The sequence below is a fragment of the Schistocerca cancellata genome, chromosome 8 (assembly GCF_023864275.1).
Source record: "Schistocerca cancellata isolate TAMUIC-IGC-003103 chromosome 8, iqSchCanc2.1, whole genome shotgun sequence".
Lineage (NCBI taxonomy): Eukaryota > Metazoa > Arthropoda > Insecta > Orthoptera > Acrididae > Schistocerca > Schistocerca cancellata.
In genome coordinates, this window is record NC_064633.1 from 218,442,210 (window position 1) to 218,458,270 (window position 16,061).

At 39.4% G+C, this 16,061-nt stretch overlaps 1 protein-coding gene across 1 annotated transcript in view; it reads right to left on the reverse strand.

Moving 5' to 3' along the window:
• Nucleotides 1-16,061, reverse strand: part of LOC126094493 (leucine--tRNA ligase, cytoplasmic) — a 176,650-nt gene that overhangs the window by 73,319 nt on the left and 87,270 nt on the right. The window contains exons 5-6 of the mRNA XM_049908902.1: nucleotides 9,188-9,432; nucleotides 6,603-6,828 (exon numbers count right to left, since the gene is read on the reverse strand). Of these exons, the coding sequence (XP_049764859.1) occupies nucleotides 6,603-6,828; nucleotides 9,188-9,432 (471 nt within the window). The remainder of the gene's footprint in view (nucleotides 1-6,602; nucleotides 6,829-9,187; nucleotides 9,433-16,061) is intronic.

The following is a 16,061-nucleotide window of genomic DNA, read 5'->3' on the forward strand; positions in this document are numbered from 1 at the left end:
TTCAGAATCTACATAATTGTAAAATTAGCTTATTTCAGCACAATATTTGAGGGTTAGGTAATAAGGTACATGTTTAAAAAATTGAGAAAGTCCTGAAATGATAGACATTCTGTGCCTATCTGAGGACCACATAGCCATAGCATCAGAGAAAAGTACAAAAGATTACATTCCAGCATCTTACTCATGTACAAGTAATGTGGCAAAAGGAGTTGTTACATACCATATATCAAGACAGAAATTAAGCAGATTTTGTAGTGGTCAGCACAAGGAAGTGTGTGCTAGTGAATTAATAGTGAAAAAATAGCCCACTTTTAATTGTAACTGTACATAGACCTCACAACTCGGAAATTTTGAATTGTTTACAAGGAATTTGGGTTGCTTATTACACTACCTGCCAGACAGCAGCAAACAGTTAATACTGTGGTGATTTTGATGTAGATTTTTGAAAGAAGTTTGATATGCAAAATGACTAGGAAACCTAATTTTGATACTTCAATTTAATCTCAGTAAACTCCCCCTCCTGTGAATAATGACAAGAGGACTCTAATTGGCCCTGTTTTCTTTGATGAAGGCTTAAAGCAAGAAAATAACTTTACACCCAGTAACAAATGCTCTCTCTGAACATGATGCACAGTTAGGATATATAGTATGGTGTCTTCACAGTATTGATACTCCTCAGTGGACAAATGATTTTAAGAGTAGTTTCACGAGGTTACCTGGAACAAGATTTTCTATGAACCAAAAGCTGTCGTGAAACTCAACCTGTTCCACGATAAATTCGTACCATTATTTGAAAATAGCTTTCTGTCTAAGCTAATCAGAAAGGACACTAAACAGTTATGTAAAAAACCATCACTCATTGCGGAGTTAAAAGTATATTGTGAAAGGCAAATGGAAATGTATCATTGGAAAGAACCAGTAAATCCTGCAGTAGTTGCACACTATAAAAACTATCCAAAATTATTTATAAAAGTTGTTAAAAAATCAAGGAATAAGCACATTATGTCAGAAATCTGTAATTCCGACAAAAGATTTTAGGCTACGTGGAATATAGCAAAATGAGACAAGACAACCAGTCAGAGAACAGGATAACATAACTTTTGAATTAAATGGAAGGGTTACTAATGATGAGTCACAGGTAACAAATGTGTATAGTAATCAAAAGTTCAAGAGAAAATTCAAAGTAGTTATGTTACAAAGGTAACTCTCATAAAATTTAGTCATATGAATGAATCACCAACTTCTCCTCTGAAATTAAGAAAATTAAATACAGTCAGCAGGTGAGTGTTGAAGTGATCATTATACCAAAAATGTACTAATACCAATATCGCTGGCCCCTGTTTTGATCACAACCGAAGTAGATTCTTCCTAACACGTCTGCCAGGGGCCTGAAATGGCACAGTAAAATTCTGAAACTGGTTGCCAAATAAAATAAGGTTGGAAATCTGGTGGCTGAAAGGTGTTTAACTTGACATCCTCTATTGAACAGCAGAGTCCCGCAACCATCTCTAAAAAGATGGACATACAGCGAATTAAATATTCTGTCAAAAATAGAGGCTCATCTAGACCTGTCAATGTTTCCATCAGAGTAATAAAGATTTGTTCCCCTATACTAAAATTCATAAATATGTGATGCATCACTAACTCAGGGCATTTTTCCAGAGAGATTGAAATATGCCATTGTTAAACATCTCTACAAGAAAGGTGATAGGAGAAATGTCAACTGCTGACCTGTGACTACTGACATCATTTACCAAATATTCTGAGAAGATAATGTACTGTAGAGTAGTATCCCACCTGAGCAACAATAATATCCTCAGTAAATCACAGACTGTATTTCAGAAGACTACTCCACTGAGAACTCCATTTACATGTTCAATCACAAAATTTTACAAGCATTAAATAACAAGAAGTAATGTCGACTGGAATTTTCTGCGACCTACGTACAGAAATGTGACTCTGAGTCACAAATTATCTGGGATAAATTGTGGTTTTATGGAATTGATGGTATGTCCAACCAACGGATGTCATATCTAATCACAAGAGTGAAGAAAGTTGTTCTTAGTAATTCAACCAATGTCATCAGGGGAGATGATTCTGACTGCGCAGAAATTGCATAGGGAGTTCCCCAAGGTTCAGTCTTGGACTGAATTTTCTACATAACTTTGTGTGAAGTCCAACTAAAAATGATCACAAACTACTTGTGTCTCATTGTACATTTTATGTCCTTCAGTAAGACAACGTTCCACAACCACAGATTTTTTTTCTGGCTGAAATAAAAGCGTGTGTGATATCGCTCCACAAAGCAATACAAGACTGTACAAATCGTTTGTCCAATATCGACTTTCCTGCAATGGCAGGGAATTTTGTAGACATATTAGGATGCAAGTGTTTATCGTAATCCCAGGCATACAGACCAGTATCTTCATGCATCAAGTTGTCGTCCATATATCAACACAAAAGGGTCCTCCATACATCGGTAAAAAAGATCTTATGCCACCTCAGATGCAGATAGTTTGACACAAGAACTGGATCATCTAAAGGCAGTGTTCACGCAGAATGTTTATACCGACAATCAGATCTGTCGTGCTTTACAGACTGCACCTTTGCAGGAATCAACAGAAGATACTATGGCATTTCTATCTTTCATGTGTAACATACCTTTAAAAATAAGAAGAGTTTTATAGAGATTTGATATTAAAAGTGTATTCTGCCTCCCGGCTAAGACTAGAACACTGCTTGGCTCAGCAAAGGATGATTTTGACTTGAGGAAAATATCCTGACACTGCAGGAAAGCCTATATTGGACAAACGATTCATATGGTCCAGGATAGACGCGTGGAGCACCATCAAAACACACCTTTGTTTCAGGCCGAGAAAACTGCATTTGTGGAAACACTGTCTTACTGAAGGACATAAAATGTTGTACAATCAGACACACGTGGTTGCCCTGCATCATGTTATTAGGACTGTATTGTGAAAGAAGCTATTGAAATCCAGCTGTCTGATAACATTATAAACAGAGATAAGAGATTTCTTTAAGTAAGAGTTGGAGCTCTGTTTTGTTTGACATTAAAAAACAATGGTCTTTGTTTCAGTCATCACAAGGTGTTGATTTATGATGTTATGGTAGACTAGTGCCCAGTTACTACAATTCTGATTTCTTCTCCGGCAGGCTGAACAACTGAGTGCTCTTTATTAGGTGTGTGCAGGTACTACCTGACAGTACACTTGTCCCATCAGTAGAAGATTTGAACTGAATTCACACAACAGAGATTCCCTGAGCTGCTAGGGAGATAAATATCAACCCAAGTAAAACCCTCTGTGCCTGAGCCAGCCTTATGTAACTGGAGGGCGACAGGTGTCCCACAGATTGTCTTCTAGAGACTGTTTTACCTCAACAGCCTTTCACCTTGTCAACACACAGCACACCTTGAGGTTGAGGTGCCTTCTTTGCAGTCCAGGCAGTGAAGCCAAGGCCTCCATTCTTTGAAACGCACAACATTCCACGACCACATCTAATCATGGCCCCTGAAGTATGCCCACAGTTCACAGTTGAAGAGGTCTGGTGGTGCCAGCCAGTCCCCAGCTTGGGAAATCTGGTATCACCATGCAAATACCCAATCACTGTTGATGGAGACCCCTTGGAAAAAGACAGTCCTCCTTCCCTAAGTTGTGGAATACTCTTTGTCGGACAGTTCTCCTTAGTCTTGTCCGGTGAGCCTGCCAGTAGCTATGCCACTGCCGGCATAGCCCATAGTGTCATTGAATTAGCAACCTCCCCACCCCTTCTGATTCTAAAGGTGTCTACGATAAGGCAGTGTCCTCCGGCAACATATATCGAGTAATGTTCTGATGTAACTCAACTTTAAGGAATTAAGTCTTCACTGCTCAAAGTGGTGCTCAACACGCTCATCTTGAAGATATTTGCTTAAGGAGTTGGGCATTTTGACTACTGCTTCACATCATGTTTACTCATTAAGTTTGTTGTAAATAATCCACTGCAGTACAAAAGGAACAATGATGTACATAATTTCAATACCATAAGGAAAAATTAGTCATTATTCTGCATTAAGGTTTTCTTTAGCACAAAAAATGGCGTATAACACAGCAACTAAAAATTGTAGTAACTGACCCAGTGATATAAAATGACTGACTGACAAACAAGTGAACACTGTCCAAACAGGCCTTGGAGGACCAACACTACCGACCAGCTGCTGTGTCATCCTCAGCCCACATGTGTCACTGAATGTGGATATGGAGGGGCATGCGGCCAGCGCACAGCTCTCCTGGCTGTTGTCAGTTTTGTGACCAGTGTCACTACTTCTCAATCAAGCAGCTACTCAACTGGCCTCACAAGGGCTGGATGCACCTCACTCGGCAGACCTGGATGGCTAAGTGCTAGCCGAGCCCGAGAGTACTTATCTTTAGTGATCTGACAGGAACTGGTATTATCACTGCAGCGAGACCACTGGAATGTCTGGCAGACAGACAAGTGAAATTTAAAAACAAACCAGAACAGTTTAACCTTGGCAATTTCTCCTATGGTTTGGGGGAGGGGACGAAACAGCGAGGTCATTGGTCCCATCAGATTAGGGAAGGATTGGTAAGGAAGTTGGCTGTGCCCTTTAACTGGAACCATCCCGGCATTTGCCTGAAACTATTTAAGGAAATCGCAGAAAACCAAAATCAGGATGGTCGGACACAGTTTGAACCATCATCTTCTCAAATGCGAGTCCAGTGTACTAATCACTGCGCCACCTCACTCAGTCAGTGTTAGTTGTAAATCTACTACTTTACTGAAATGTAGTAATGCACTGTAAACACAACTCAGCACATACAGTATTTCGAAAATACCAATGTAATCAAGCAAATGGTAAGCTAATAATAGCTTATAAACAGACACTCTCTAGTTTAAATGACAAGGCAGCAACTTTTTGCAAAGTATTATTTGTATTCTAATTTATTTGATTAAATTTACATGGTGTCAGCATGAATGTAATGAAAGAGTATAATGACGGTTTAGCACTAATACAGTAGTTTCTATGATTTCCCTATCTCCTTTTAATATATAACTTGAACTATATCACAACTTTGAAGGTTCTCTTTCTTGATGGGGTCTGCCAAACACGATGACTGAATGAATGAATGAATGGAAGTAACAAAGGAAGAAAACAAAAACTGTTTTATTCACAGAAGTTAAAAGAGATTTATTTGCATGTTCAACTAACAGTTATGACCTTAAAAGATATGCCACTTCCAAAGAAGCCACAGATTTTTAATCCCAGGCAGAATATTCAGTTTGTAATAATGAACGTCCTGTATCATACTCAAGCAATGTTGATTGCAACTTCATGAACGTAAAGTTTTATTTTATTTATCTCTCCATAGACAATGTAGGTTGTATGGATGTTGTCAAAACATAAATGCATAAAACACAGCTACATAAACATACACTATTACACACATAAATAGATACATACCTGTCCTGTCTTGCTGACTAAACCATTGGACATTGTATTTGACTGTTCTATTGAATATATTGTAAAATGCCTCTTAATTGCAGTAATTAATCATTAGCACAATTGTCGACAAAATTTACACCTCATTTTAAATAATATATATATTTTTTATATTCCTGAAGGCATGTATTTAACTTTTGTCTTTGATTTCTTGTGGTAGTTTATTGTATAATTTAATTCCATTATTGAGCACACTATTTTTTTTCTTTTTTTTTTTTTTTTTAAATTGAGATATACGTTGTGGCTGGACCTGTTCCATGTTTGTGTAGATACCTGTTCTTTGGGTACTGATAAACATCTTTTTTAATGTGTTTGCAAAATGTATTCACATGGAACAGTCAAGATTGCCATAGATATAAATAACTCAGTGCAGTGCAGTAAGTTCTCTTGCTGCTTTTTGTCGTAATTCCCACATCCCTTTTCTGTAGCTTTAAGATTATTTGTCTGTTCCGCTCATTTGTTCCCTACAGCATTATCCCATAACTCGTCACAGAATAAATACAGTATATGCAAAATATGTTGTTCTGGTGCAAGAGCTACTATACACAGAATTTATTATTCTCTGTGCAAAGTATGCTGAAGCTATTCGTTTCCCAATGGCGGTAACAGTAACACACTCAGTACATTTTAGTTGTACGTCAACATGCATCCCTTGAAATTTTGTGTGCGATACACATTCTATGAGTTCATCATTCACCTTTAAAGAGTTATTGTTGTGTTTTCTGCCTATGTGGAAACTTATACTACTTTTTTGTAAAGTTAATTTCTTGTTCTCTGCCTATCTGCAATGAAGATTAGGAGCAAGGTGAGGGATAGAGCTTGTGAGGTACTCCATGCAAACATGTGTATTTTCAGTGGCAAACTATGTATCTTCCTACTTAAGCAATTAAAAATTGGGGAAGACCGCTTAAAACTTTTCATTTTTTCACAACAGTAAGTTTAAAAACATGAATGAATCTGAATTCCTGATTAGATGGTCCCAACAATGCATTTTAAATACACACACTCACTCATTTTCAAGTCTTTTTTTAAAATAAATGATTAATTTCATTTAAACTTTAGTAATTTTCTTTGCACTTACCTGACCAGTAAGCTCTGCAAGAATATCTACACGCTCACTTTGTGCCGTAAGACCTTGATAAGACATATTTCTTGCTGCTCTGGCAGTGCAAATGAATACTTCATCTTTTGCAGCAGCAAAAGCTATGTACCGCATATCAGGTTTCATCCAACAGTTTGTCTGCGCATACATTGTTTCTGGACGAAGAGTAGCAGCAACAAGAAAAACTGGTCGTCCAGTCAAGGATCTTGTAAACGTAACCAAAGAATATATATAGGACATTTCTTATAAATAATAATTTATGCAAGTTTTAAAATTACTCCTATTAAATACAATAAGAATAAGCATGGAACACAAAAGTAGAGAGGATTGTGATATGTTTGACAGATAGTATTTTCCAGTGAACATGTTCACTGAAATCAATTACACATTCCTATTCAACTTATATCTGGATACAATAGTTGCTTTACAGAAAAGAAACCAAGCCTACCAAATTATAACAGCTGGAAAGTGAATTTATCAATCACATGCTTCGAATACACTAGGAGAGCTTATTATTTTCATTTTATGCCTTTTCAGAGAAATCCACACGTAGAACTATCCTTATAATTAATAGCCCCTCTCCTCCGATTTGAAAGGCCCATTCTATAATCTGACTCTTGACCAGAGGACCTATTCTCCAAAAGAAAATTCCTGGTGGGTGGGTTTGGGGGGGGGGGGGGGGGCTGAAGCTAATAGCAAAAATAGGTTTACTTTCCAAAAAGTACTGTTTCCTAAAGTTTTTAATTGACAGCCTGAAGGTCTGAGGTGAGAGAGGGAGGAGGTAGTGGAATATGCAGGCAGCACTATACTTTGAGCTTTGTACAGAGAACCTACAGAAATTAAAACTGACTCACACATCAGAGAAATTCTTGGACTATAAATATCATGTCACAGAGTATATTTATCTACTAACAGCTATATTTTTTCTAAAAATATGACTGATTCAAATCCTGAATTGTCATTAATATAAAATATCCTACCCATATGACTGGCTACATGATGCTGAAATGCAATTAGTTTTACATCAAATGCAACAGTAAGTTGCTAATATAGTTTTGTTCTAGACTGTAACTGAAAGCCCAATCTCTTTTTCATTATCATGCATCGTCCTGTACTCACTTTGAATTCTGTACTGACAGCTGCTGGAGAATTCCTCTATCTATAAATCTTCATTCTGATAACTTCTCTAGTAACATGGAGAAAAGGCTTTACTCAATTTTCCTCACAAATACTCCACAACCTGCTGCTTTTCATAGTTCACTAAAAGTGTTATTTATGACAGACACTTTTAATTTCGATTTCTTATTGAAAATTTTAACTACAACCTTGATTTTCCACCCTCCCTTCTCTTCATTTTCTGGCATTTTTCACTGTGGATATTCTTGTTTACTGAATTAATACATGTTATCTGTTCTCTGCAAATTTATTTTTGTTCTGTCATATTCTCCCCCCCCCCCCCCCTCCTCCTCCCCTGCTGTTATATTACTTCTATCACTTAAATTGTGCATCCAATCCAGGAGCACACAAATAACTGTCAAACGTCAAAGTGAAATGAAGTACTTCTCTATTTGTTTACAACAGAACAAGAAGGAAAGTACAACCCCACCATGACACTGAAAATTAATTCAGATGCCTTAATGGAGCTTGGATTTTACAATTTTAAGGTTAATTTTTGTTTACATTAAGTATACCTTTTTCAAGATCTACCAATTCAGGAAATTTTTGGTAAACATTTTTGGAAACAGTGATCAATAGAGTATTATAGGATCAGTTGACTTCGTAGCAGCTGAAGAGAGCTCCGCCTACCATCCTCCAAGGAAGCCATGGGTCTGAAGATGGTTATATAAATATAACCGAAACCGGTCACCTATGTTATTGAGACATAAGTGTTGTGATCAAGACTGAACTTTAGTTAAAATACAATTTAGGAAAGTTGGAATGGCTACTTAGATTTACAAAAACAGTGTGTGATATAGTAGAAAGTATGTACAGCTTTCAACACCTGGAAAAAACAGCTATGTAACTATTCAAGACATTGTACATAATAACTAAATTATCATCTCAGCTGGACATCTGAAAGAGCATTGCTCATCAAAAACCAATCAATGGCAAATAAATTGCTTTCTTTTATATTATCTTTGCTTCCTGTCCCCTCACATGCTTCTGAAAGGATGTTATGCCAGTTGTAGCATTACGTGGTTAATAGCAGTGGGGCAATACTATGTCTTTAACAATTATTGTATAATTTATACAAAAAAATGGCAATTTCAGAATGGCCCCCTCTACCTTGCCCTTGCCTCCTGCATAAATTTCTGTAATACTCTAATTGCTTGCTATGTCAGCACAAGATAGGAATCTTAATTAACACTGCAAAAAATTTGCTTTTTCATTCTTATAAACAGCTTGTCCTTCTTCTGATTTGTGTAAAGGAAGACTGTATCAGTGTGGTAAAGAAGTTTGAGTATAGGGTCATTAGCATCAAGCGTTATACACAAAATTAAATTTAATGTTTCAAGAAAGACACCAATTCGAACAATAATTCATGACATAAGTTTAATACTCACTTCAGCTTCTCAGGGTATGGCTCCTGAAGCTTCATCTTAACTACAGTATATTCCATTGGACCAACCCCTTCTCCAGTGCTCCTGTCATGATCCATGCAAGGTTGCCGATCAAATGGAGAGTAGATTGTGTAACGCTTTCCAAACTTTACTTTATCAAGAGCATGAAGCCGTAGAAACTGCCATCGCACAAACTGGTCATAAAATGGGTTGGCATCTGTTGTGATAAATGAGCGTCGCCAATCAACCTATAAATCATAAAGAGAATATCTGCTTACAAAAAGTAGATGAACATACATTTACTGGCAGCAGTGTGGTGGCCACATATGAAAGACTGACCTTATATAATGAATTGTACCTTCAGAGAGAGACTAGGCATATTGTGGTAGTGGTGGTGCTCGAGGTGGAGGAAGTAAGGAAGAGGAGGGGTGAAGAGATGAATGTGTCTGACAGTTGTATGCTGCATCTGTATCTTGGGCAGTGCCATTTCTTTTCAAGTTTATTAGTGTAGAGAGCTGCATTAAACAAGTCTTCGGACTGAAGACAATGACTACAATATACTTTAATTGTCCTCTACATGAGCAGGAACTGAGGGTCTTTGTTTCTTCATGAATGTAGGCAAATGATAAAGAATATATCTTAGTAAATACAAGCAGTAAGTAACCTGGGGATGTTTACTGCAAAAAATTATCCTGGTCTTCTCGTATAAGCTACTTGGGAAACAAATTAAACAGACTTGCAGTTGCAGTGACAAAATTCTCCTACAGAAGTAATAGGGACACTAGGAAAATTGTTTATTACAGCTATTTCGAGTCTCTTGTACAATATAGAATAATCTTTCACGGAAATGCAAATACTATAAATACATGCAATATTAAGCCTAGATATTTATGCAGACCTTTATTCAGGGATCTAAAAATTTTAACTGTTCCATGTGTATATATTTCTGATTCGTTTACCTGCACCAACCCAAAATTAATTATGGAAAACCATTTCCAAAATATGTATGATACATGAAACAAAAATAATTTCATGTTACTATCTCACAGACTAACACTCAACTCTGACTCCTCAATACAAGGTTACTAAAATTCATAATAAATTAAAAGTGAAAAACATTCAGTATGGAACTAGGTTTACCCAAGACAAAATTACATGCCATCCTACATCCTAGTGTCGGTATTCACCCATGGAATTTTTAAATGGTGATGAAGTTTTCTTTTTTAGAGTAATGAAATAACTTTGTACTAATTTTTGTAAATAAAGATTACCTTTAGATTTCTTTTGATGCATTTTATGTATCTCAGTTACATTATCTATAATGACGAGTCTCCTATACTTTAAATCAATTATTTGTGTATGTACATAATGAGACAATAAAATTTTGATTCTGATACATGTAGGTGCTGAGCAAATATTTCATTATGTTGTCCAAGTTTATCAGGAAGAGTAAAAAGTATTGATTAGTGTTCAAGAATTTAAGAATCTTCAAGCTCGTTGTATGATAAATGGCATACACGTGATGGCATCTTAGTTCCTATTTTAGCCCCATCATTGACGCTGCATGTCCACGAATCCATCTACACCGCCTGACAAAAGAGTGAAGCAGCCACAAGAGATGGTCAGATGTCAATGTAATTTTGTACACACACACACACACACACACAGTATTAGCAGTCATGTAAATGATTACAGTTGCAATTCTCTATGAGAGGTAGAACAGAACAGAACAGCATCATATGCTGTAAAGGACACTACACTGGTTATTCTTTTAGACTGATCTTGTTACGAATGGTCCTATTTGGAATCTAAGTATAGTGATGGTCCACCTACCACTATTAAGTTCTACTTCAGCTGAGTGTGATACCATATGGCCACGTGATGATTTAAGCCTCACACACTTTCCAACACTGTAATTCAGTTTGTGTTAGTTCTGATTATTTCGTTTGTAGTCCTGGAAATTTCCAGGGTCTGGAACTCTTGTAAACTGTGGGTCATTTAGTGTGTGTTTCAGCACACTCAACGAAGTGCTAGTAAATGAAAGGGGATGATGAGTTGCACACAGGCACAACAAAAAGACAATTGTACATTTGAGCTTTTGGCCACAAGACCTGCTTCTAAAGTAGAAAACAAACAAACAAACACACACACACACACACACACACACACACACACACACACACACACACACACACACACACTGACTGCTTACCCATCAGGCACAGTTGCTACACATGGTCCGGCAACAGTGCCCCGACACAATGGTCTTGTGTGTGTGTGTGTGTGTGTGTGTGTGTGTGTGTTTTCTATTTTAGAAGCAGACCCGGTGCCCAAAACCTAAAACGTTTAGCAGCCTTTTTGTTGAGCTCGTCTGCAACACAACATCTTCATATGGTGATTAGCAGTCTGCCCTTTCCATAATATTGTCATTATTCCATCCTGAATTTTCCACTGTTAAGTAAATGAGTTTTGTAATCTTTATTGGGGACTACAAAACTTGTGCCAAAACTGGCCCAATTCAATTGGATAGCATGGCTCCAAAAGATGTGAAATTTTTTGACTAGTGACAGCAGCAGCTTAATCAGCATCATGATTTGGTGAAACATTTCATTTCACTAGCTTGGCTCACCCTGAAGCCGCAACCTCTGCAGACTATTTCAACTTTCCAGGCGTTTGACAATACACAGGAGGACTTGAAAGTTTACCAGAAGTGAAACACACAAAAGTGACAATTAGTGACTCATAACAGCAGCAGATTTTTTTACCCTAATTTCTGTTTGCTCATGCTGAAATTGGCCCTGCAGTCAGGGCACTCAGTGTTAACACTTTCGGACAACTCTGCATTGCTGACAGAACAATGTCAAAGGAATCAGTTCAGAACATTGACAAGGCGCGACAGTTAGTGAGCATCTCCACTTGCTATGGAGGCCCGCTTATGCTTTGCTGTCACTGCTTGGCAGTGCCTCAGAGCCACAAAGCTGATTTTCTTGTTTTAAAAGAAAATTTCACACAAACTCGTTGCTACGTTTTTACGTCCATTTTTACGCAGACAAAATTCGGCAACAAGCCCTAACAGAGCCACACTCAACCAGCTGCCACAATGAACTGAATAAAGGAAACACAGTTTCCTGTCAGAGGACAAGGCAATTACTCACTCTCCACCCTCCGTGTACCTGCCCGTCAAACCGGTAAGCAGTAGCGGATCCATTCTTAAAACTTTCCAATCACAGCTCATGATACAGAAGTGTTATTGAAAAACTGATTAACTCATTTTAGTGGCTTGAATAGATTGAGGGGCTCTTTTAGCATCCACACACCACAAAAGATCACACGCCACAGTGCATAACAGGTCCACTACAGCATATAACTTCAAGAATGGAGATCACATGATACTTTCAAGGTAAAAGTTGGCACACACATTGTGTAGCGGGAGTGATAACCACTCCATCTATTGATGCATTTAAAGTAAATATTGTGTGTAATGAAATTTTCTTACAACAAAAAATTATTTACCACAACTTTATTTATGGAAGTAAATTAAAATTTTTTACTAGAGATCATGTATATACGATTTGTTAGAGTAGTATTTGTTATTAAGTGTCAATTAATGGAGATTGTACGATAGACACAAATGACTGCCTCGCAAATAGATGCTGCTTTAGTTCACAGTCATTACACGATTGATATAAATCTTAGTAACATATCAATTTAATAGAGGGAAACATTCCATGTGGGAAAAATATATCTAAAAACAAAGATGATGTAACTTACCAAACGAAAGCGTTGGTATGTTGATAGAGACACTAACAAACGCAAACACACACACAATTCAAGCTTTCGCAACCCACTGTTGCTTCATTAGGAAAGAGGGAAGGAGAGGGAAAGATGAAAGGATGTGGGTTTTAAGGGAGAGGGTAAGGAGTCATTCCAATCCCAGGAGTGAAAAGACTAACCTTAGGGGGAAAAAGGGACAGGTAAACACTCGCACAGACACACATATCCATCCACACATATACAGACGCAAGCAGACATATGTAAAGGCAAAGAGTTTAGGCAGAGATGTCAGTCGGGCGGAAGTACAGAGGCAAAGATGTTGTTGAATGACAGGTGAGGTATGAGCGGCGGTAACTTGAAATTAACAGAGGTTGAGGCCTGGTGGGTAACAGGAAGAGAGGATATATTGAAGGGCAAGTTCCCATCTCTGGAGTTCTGATAGGTTGGTGTTAGTGGGAAGTATCCAGATAACCCGGACGGTGTAACACTGTGCCAAGATGCGCTGGCAGTGCACCAAGGCATGTTTAGCCACAGGGTGATCCTCATTACCAACAAACACTGTCTGCCTGTGTCTGTTCATGCGAATGGACAGTTTGTTGCTGGTCATTCCCACATAGAAAGCTTCACAGTGTAGGCAGGTCACGTGGGTGCTTTCACACGTGGCTTTGCCTTTGATCATGTACACCTTCCAGGTTACAGGACTGGAGTAGGTGGTGGTAGGAGGGTGCATGGGACAGGTTTTACACCGGGGGCAGTTACAAGGGTAGGAGCCAGAGGGTAGGGAAGGTGGTTTGGGGATTTCATAGGGATGAACCAAGAGGTTACGAAGGTTAGGTGGACGGCGGAAAGACACTCTTGGTGGAGTGGGGAGGATTTCATGCAGGATGGATCTCATTTGAGGGCAGGATTTGAGGAAGTCGTATCCCTGCTGGAGAACCACATTCAGAGTATGATCCAGTCCCGGAAAGTATCCTGTCACAAGTGGGGCACTTTTGGGGTTCTTCTGTGTGAGGTTCTGGGTTTGAGGAGATGAGGAAGTGGCTCTGGTTATTTGCTTCTGTACCAGGTCGGGAGGGTAGTTGCGGGATGCGAAAGCTGTTTTCAGGTTGTTGGTGTAATGGTTCAGGGATTCAGGACTGGAGCAGATTCGTTTGCCTCGAACACCTAGGCTGTAGGGAAGGGACCGTTTGATATGGAATGGGTGGCAGCTGACATAATGGAGGTACTGTTGCTTGTTGGTGGGTTTGATGTGGACGGACGTGTGAAGCTGGCCATTGGACAGATGGAGGTCAACGTCAAAGAAAGTGACATGGGATTTAGAGTAGGACCAGGTGAATCTGATGGAACCAAAGGAGTTGAGGTTGGAGAGGAAATTCTGGAGTTGTTCTTCACTGTGCGTCCAGATCATGAAGATGTCATCAATAAATCTGTACCAAACTGTGGGTTGGCAGGCCTGGGTAACCAAGAAGGCTTCCTCTAAGCGACGGATAAATAGGTTGGCGAACAAGGGGGCCATCCTGGTACCCATGGCTGTTCCCTTTAATTGTTGGTATGTCTGGCCTTCGAAAGTGAAGAAGTTGTGAGCCAGGATGAAGCTGGCTAAGGTAATGAGGAAAGAGGTTTTAGGTAGGGTGGCAAGTGATCGGGTTGAAAGGAAGTGCTCCATCGCAGCAAGGCCCTGGACGTGCGGAATATTTGTGTATAAGCAAGTGGCATCAATGGTTACAAGGATGGTTTCCAGGGGTAACAGATTGGGTAAGGATTCCAGGCGTTCGAGAAAGTGGTTGGTGTCTTTGATGAAGGATGGGAGACTGCATGTAATGCGTTGAAGGTGTTGATCTACATAGGCAGAGATACGTTCTGTGGGGGCTTGGTAACCAGCTACAATGGGCAGCCGGGATGATTGGGTTTGTGAATTTTAGGAAGTAGGTAGAAGGTAGGGGTGCGGGGTGTCGGTGGGGTCAGGAGGTTGATGGAGTCAGGTGAAAGGTTTTGTAAGGGGCTTAAGGTTCTGAGGATTCCTTGAAGCTCTGCCTGGACATCAGGAATGGGATTACCTTGGCAAACTTTGTATGTAGTGTTGTCTGAAAGCTGACGCAGTCCCTCAGCCACATACTCCCGAAGATCAAGTACCACTGTCGTGGAACCCTTGTCCGTCAAAAGAATGACGATGGATTGGTCAGCCTTCAGATCACAGATAGTCTGGACTTCACCTGTGGTGACGTTGGGAGTAGGATTAAGGTTTTTCAAGAAGGATTGAGTGGCAAGGCTGGAAGTGAGAAATTCCTGGAAGGTTTGGAGAGGGTGATTTTGAGGAAGAGGAGGTGGGTCCCACTGTGGCGGAGGACGGAACTGTTCCAGGCAGGGTTCAATTTGAATAGTGTCTTGGGGAGCTGGATCATTAGGAGTAGGATTAGGATTAGGATTATTTTTCTTCGTGGCAAAGTGATATTTCCAGCAGAGAGTATGAGTGTAGGACAGTAAATCTCTGACGAGGGCTGTTTGGTTGAATCTGGGAGTAGGGCTCAAGGTGAAGTCTTTGGATAGGACAGAGGTTTCGGATTGGGAGAGAGGTTTGGAGGAAAGGTTAAGTACTGAATTAGGGTGTTGTGGTTCCAGATTGTGTTGATTAGAAAAAATGGTTCAAATGGCTCTAAGCACTATGGGACTTAAACATCTGAGGTCATCAGTCCCCTAGACTTAGAACTACTTAAACCTAACTAACCTAAGGACATCACACACATCCATGCCCGAGGCAGGATTCGAACCTGCTAGCTTCACACATCCGTCCACATCAAACACACCAACAAGCAACAGTACCTCCATTATGACAGCTGCCACCCATTCCATATCAAACGGTCCCTTCCCTACAGCCTAGGTCTTCGTGGCAAACGAATCTGCTCCAGTCCTGAATCCCTGAACCATTACACCAACAACCTGAAAACAGCATTTGTATCCCGCAACTACCCTCCCGACCTGATACAGAAGCAAATTACCAGAGCCACTTCTGCATCCCCTCAAACCCAGAACCTCCCACAGAAGAATCCCAAAAGCGCCCCACTTGCGACAGGATAATTTCCGGGACTGGATCAGACTCTGAATG